This window comes from Nicotiana tomentosiformis, chromosome 10 (genome assembly GCF_000390325.3).
Source record: "Nicotiana tomentosiformis chromosome 10, ASM39032v3, whole genome shotgun sequence".
In the NCBI taxonomy this organism is placed as follows: domain Eukaryota; kingdom Viridiplantae; phylum Streptophyta; class Magnoliopsida; order Solanales; family Solanaceae; genus Nicotiana; species Nicotiana tomentosiformis.
The window spans coordinates 7147321-7152910 of NC_090821.1; the positions used below are offsets into that span (position 1 = coordinate 7147321).

At 33.6% G+C, this 5590-nt stretch overlaps 1 protein-coding gene across 1 annotated transcript; it reads left to right on the forward strand.

The window, feature by feature from the left end:
• Nucleotides 1–338: 338 nt before the first annotated feature.
• On the forward strand, nt 339–3439 carry LOC104113546 (cyclin-D3-1-like). The gene is made up of 4 exons (XM_009623746.4): nt 339–1000; nt 1617–1818; nt 1968–2098; nt 2814–3439. The coding sequence occupies exons 1-4, from the start codon at nt 524–526 to the stop codon at nt 3108–3110; spliced, it is 1107 nt and encodes a 368-aa protein (XP_009622041.1). The 5' UTR covers nt 339–523; the 3' UTR covers nt 3111–3439.
• Nucleotides 3440–5590: the final 2151 nt, after the last annotated feature.

The window sequence follows — 5590 nt, forward strand, 5'->3', positions numbered from 1 at the left end:
TGATTTTTTTTTTAATTTTTTTTCGAAATCAATGTTTGACCGTAAAATTTTTAATTTTCACTTGAAGATGAATTTTGAAATTTTTTGAAATTTAAAAAACTCCAAAAAATTATTTTTTAAAATTTTCACTCAGATCACTTAAAAAAATTCAAAAATACCTCAAAATTATATTCATGTCCAATCACGACTTTAATTTTCAAATATCATTTTCGGTTTGGATTTTTTTTTTCCAACTTTTTTCGGGATTTTACAATTTTTCTGTCCAAACGCCCCACTAAATCTCTCTAACAAAAATCATCGAAATCTCCTCCTTTCAGTCTCAACCTATCAACCCCTATATAACATAGTGCAAAGCGTGACATCCATTCTCTCTCTCTCTCTCTCTGCTTTCTTCAATCTTCCTTCACACAACCAGATAGAGACAAGAAAGAGAGATTCATGGAAATGCCCAAGAAGAATCACTCTTTTGGTTTCTGTTTTATATAATGAGAAAGCAACACATTTTCTTCTTTTCTCAAAGAAGATGGGAATACAAAACAATGAGCATAATCAAGACCAAACCCAATCTTTCCTTTTAGATGCTCTTTACTGTGAAGAAGAAAGATGGGAAGAAACAATTGAAGATGAGATTTTAGAAAAAGAAGCAACACTACCACTTCCTCTGCCTTTACTAGAACAAGACTTGTTTTGGGAAGATGAAGAGCTACTCTCTCTTTTCACAAAAGAAAAAGAAACAATTTCCAACTTTGAAACTATTAAAACAGACCCTTTACTTTGTTTATCTCGTAAAGAAGCTGTGAAATGGATTCTTAAAGTAAATGCTCATTATGGATTCTCAACATTCACTGCTATTCTTGCTATTAATTACTTTGATAGGTTTCTTTCAAGTCTTCATTTTCAGAAAGATAAGCCTTGGATGATTCAACTTGTAGCTGTTACTTGTCTTTCTTTGGCTGCTAAAGTTGAAGAAACTCAAGTTCCTCTTCTTTTGGACTTCCAAGTAATTTACTCTTTCTATCCCATTTTTGCTTTACTTGCCAATCTTGAGTTTCTCCCACGCTTATCCGTAGTGCTAGTACTATTTTTGTATTCTCTTATTATTGGTTCTTTATTATTACATGTTGTGTCATTTGCACTTGTGAGATTATGTTGCTTTCGTTTCGGGCTTCTAATTACAATTTGTATCTTTGTATTTTTGCTTTGAATTTCTAATTGGTGTACTTGCTGTTGCCTTTCCTTTTATCTTTTCTAAGCCGATGAGTCTTCCTGAAACAGCTTCTCTGCCTTCAAGAAGGCAGGAGTAAGGTCTGCGTATATTCTACCTTCCCATACCCAACTTGTGGGATTACACTGTGCGTATATTCTACCTTTCCATACTCCACTTGTGGGATTACACTTGGTCAATTGTTGCTGTGTCATTCGCTTTCGTTATCTTGTTACATTGTTGTTGCTGTGTTTTTACGGTTCCTTGGGCCGAAAGTCTTACCGGAAACAACCTACCATTCTCCCCCAAACTCCAATATCGGATTACACTGAGTTTGTTGTTGTTGTTGTTACCAATCTTCTTGAAAATTTCACTACAAATAATTCTTGTGTTTCTTTTGATTAATTATTAGGTGGAGGATGCAAAATATGTGTTTGAGGCCAAAACTATTCAAAGAATGGAGCTTTTGGTATTGTCCTCTTTAAAGTGGAGGATGAATCCTGTAACCCCACTTTCATTTGTTGATCATATAATAAGAAGACTTGGGCTAAAGAGCCATATACACTGGGAATTTCTCAAGCAGTGTGAGAGAATTCTTCTTTTGGTCATAGCTGGTAATTAATTGAACTCTTTTTATTTTGTAACGGTTGTTGAATACTTGAATTTCATTGGGTAAAGATTACTAAATCTTTCGATAATAACAAGTAAATGGAAGTAACAGAAGAAACCTCTCTTGATTTTTTGACATCTTTTGTTAATACAGATTGTAGATTCTTAAGTTATATGCCTTCTGTATTGGCTACTGCTACTATGCTTCACGTTATTCATCAAGTTGAGCCTTGTAATGCTGCTGACTACCAAAATCAACTTCTTGAGGTTCTCAACATTAGCAAGGTTTGTCTTCCTCTATTTTTTATGCTAGTACTTTTTGTTTACTATTCGATTTTGTATCATAATATTTGATGTTTTAGAAAACAAGAAGTATTTAGGGAGAAAGATTACAATAGGATACTTTTGTGCCACTATTGACTTTTTGACTTCAGAAACAGAAGTTAGAGAAAAAAGTTATATACGTATCAAAATTTTAAAACACACTGGTTTTTCACCGATTGCAGGCGGTGATCATTAGGATTTTGCCATAAATTCTGACGGAAAATTCTGATAATCGTTAGAACGTACTTCAAAATTCTGGTGATCATTAAAATTTGGGGTGCTTCAAAATAGAATTATGATGCGAGACTATTTTTCCAAAACTCTTCTTAAGGGGATCAAAATACTATACACAATGATTTAAAGAAGGTCCATGTGGCGTCATTTCTAGAAGTTTTTATTACTGTTTTCTCCAAATGCATTGTTATTGCTCCAATTAGTGGAGTGTTAATTAAGTGAGACGTTTAAGAGAAATTAGATAGTCTAGACAATTATTCTTGTGATATTTCTTTTAAAAGGGGTACAAAACTCTTTGACAGATAATATGAGTATGAAGTACTAGTAATATTCTTTCAAGTTTCATCCTCCTTGGTTATGACTTAAGATAAGAATGAAACAAGTACTAAATGGTCAAGTATACTTTGGGAATTAAGTGGAACCATTTACTATTTGTACACAGGAGAAGGTGAATGATTGCTATGAACTTATAACAGAGGTGTCTTACAACTCTATTTCACACAAGCGCAAGTATGAGAGTCCAATAAATAGCCCAAGTGCTGTTATTGATACATTTTACAGCTCTGAAAACTCAAATGAATCATGGGATTTGCAAACTTCTTCCTCTATTCCATCCACTTATTCACCTCGTGATCAATTTTTGCCTTTGTTTAAGAAAAGCAGAGTTCAAGAACAGCAAATGAGATTGACATCTTTAAGCAGAGTTTTTGTGGATTATGCTGTTGGCAGCCCTCGCTAATATTATTGACAATGACAATGTATTACTCCTTATTATGTCCTTTTTGCAATTCTACTTTGAAAGATGGAAATGAAAAGAGGGGATAGTTGGTGGTAGTGGTTGCAGAGGGTTGGTGTTTGACAGCACAATGGGGGGGTTAAGAGAAAGAAGGATAGTTAATATTCATGTTTACTGGAGTAATCGTTAATTCAAGAACATTTAGTTAATTTTGTTTAAGATCTCTTTGCTTGCTCCCCTCTTCTATTCCTTGATAACAGAGGCAAATCTAATATATATGTATATAATCTATTATGTTATCTGAATTAATGTTATGTACACTGAGTTTGCAAGATTCTTTTTTTTTTTTTTTTTACACTTTTAGGTTATAAGTTGATATAGAACAATTTGAATAATCCAAGTTTGCAAGGAAAATTTTAAGCAACTAAAAATTTACAACTTCAAAATGTTCTAAAGATATATGGATTAGACTTTTACATATCCTAAAATATTTTAGGAATTTGATGTTCAATAGGAGTGAATAATTTTTCAGCTATCAATGCACAATATGTTAAATAAGTTTGGGCCTAACTCGCGCCCCAAAAGCTAGCTCGAAGAAAGTAGGATTACCCAAGCCTTATAAGGAGACCAGGGATCTCATCCCGGCCCGATGTAGGATTCATTCCATTCATCAACCCAGATTCGAATATTCTTTATTTGGGGTTCCATTATCCGGTATGGGGCATGCACAATCATGGACTGAGGGTATTTTTCACACCCCGTGCCCCCTTCAATTGGTCAGGGGCATTCCGCCCCCTCTTCTGGGGCCCACATTGACCATGGGTCCGGTTTTGATACCATATTAAATAAGTTTGGGCCTAATTCACATTTTAAAAACTAGTTCGAAGGAAGAGAATTGTCCGAGCCTTATAAGTTCCTGGCCGATGTGAGATTCATTCCATCAATTACAATATTTCATTTGAAGTTGGAAGGAAAAATAGTATTCAAGTTGGAAAAAAATGTGAAAGTTTGAGGTAGTTTTTGAAACATAAAGATTTTTTGGCATTATTTGTGCTCTAAAAAAAACTTTATGTGGAAAAACCTCCATATTCAAGAATATGAAATCATATATGACCTAGAATATGGGACAAGTACAAGACTCCAAGGTTTAGGGCAGAAAATTATTTCCAGAACGTATCTGATAAGGGAGGGAGATTTTGTTTGTATGTGAAGTGTAAAGGGGAGACAAAGGGTTTTGTTTCTTTGTTTGGAGTTTTTAAAGTTTGTAGGGGGCTATTGGATATGTCTGTCTGTATGTCTCTGTCTTTATTTATGTCGAATTTTACCTCAGTTCCACCCTCAAATTGATTTCATTGATAGTAAAAAGTCTTAACATTATAGATTAGTTAAAAATTAATTACAAGTGACTTAATCCGATCACCTTGAAAATAATTGAGGATATTTATAAATTTAATTTAAACTTCTCTTTTTATTCTTAACGAGAAGATTTAGTCACACAAATATTATGAAATGTTTAAGATAATAAATTTTAATTTTTTTATTAACACACAAATGCATATTTTGACACATTTATAACCACAAGTTATTTTAAAAATATTTCTTTCTTTCTTAATCTCGCGCCTATTCAAATTTTGCCAATAAATTGAAACGAAGAGGGTAATAATCAGTGAGAAAGGATAGTGTAGACTTGCATGCAGTTGTTACTTGTTAGCACTTCCAATAAAAAAGCGAAGAAAATTTAGCAGCCTTAATTAGGACCCTTGTCAGGAATTGGAAATACAAAAAAAGTGCTACACTATTTCTCGATCAATTATTTCGAATGGAATCATTGTCATCTCACAATTGCGTGCTGGACACCATGATCACCTGCAGTAAAATAATTCCGTTCTTAAGTTTTTTCTTTTTAATTTGTAAAGGAACTTCGAAAAATGTTTGAGAAAATCTGAGTTCTGGACCTTTTCTTTTGTTTTTTTGTGTGGCTAATTTGGACCTTACACCTAAATAAAAAGTCAATATGTAACCACTTTGATTTCGGAAATTATGGCATCTGTACCATGAGAAAGTAAATGAAGTAGTGTCTCCGGTACATATTATCCGTATTTTTAAAGTTTTTGCACATGATCCTTTAAAATAATGTTTAATAGTCTAATCATAAGATTATTTTTCTAGAATACCATTTATCTCTATGTTAAATGTCTCACTTATTTTATTACTCCATTAATTGGAGCAGTAAAATTGAAAAAAATGGTCCGCAAGGATTGACTGAGTTGGTTGGGTAAGTGATTTCCCACATGGGAGATCTACATCGATTTCCCTCACCACCATCTTCCTCAGTCATAGCTCATTGCACCGGACTTGCCTAGTGCAATTTGCATCTCCTGTGTGGTTTGCAAGTTATTGCTCGGTAAACTAGTTACCCAGTGCACATCCGAAGGGTAGCGGCCACAGGTTTCCCTTGAGAATTTTCCAAAAAAGAAAAAGTC

What these genes read in the sequence shown, in the direction of transcription:
- LOC104113546 (XM_009623746.4), top strand. Translation starts at nt 524, where the DNA reads ATGGGAATACAAAACAATGAGCATAATCAAGACCAAACCCAATCTTTC. An exon ending in TCTTCTTTTGGTCATAGCTG is followed by an intron (nt 1,819 to 1,967) that starts GTAATTAATTGA and finishes TTGTTAATACAG; the next exon opens with ATTGTAGATTCTTAAGTTAT. An exon ending in AGGTTCTCAACATTAGCAAG is followed by an intron (nt 2,099 to 2,813) that starts GTTTGTCTTCCT and finishes ATTTGTACACAG; the next exon opens with GAGAAGGTGAATGATTGCTA.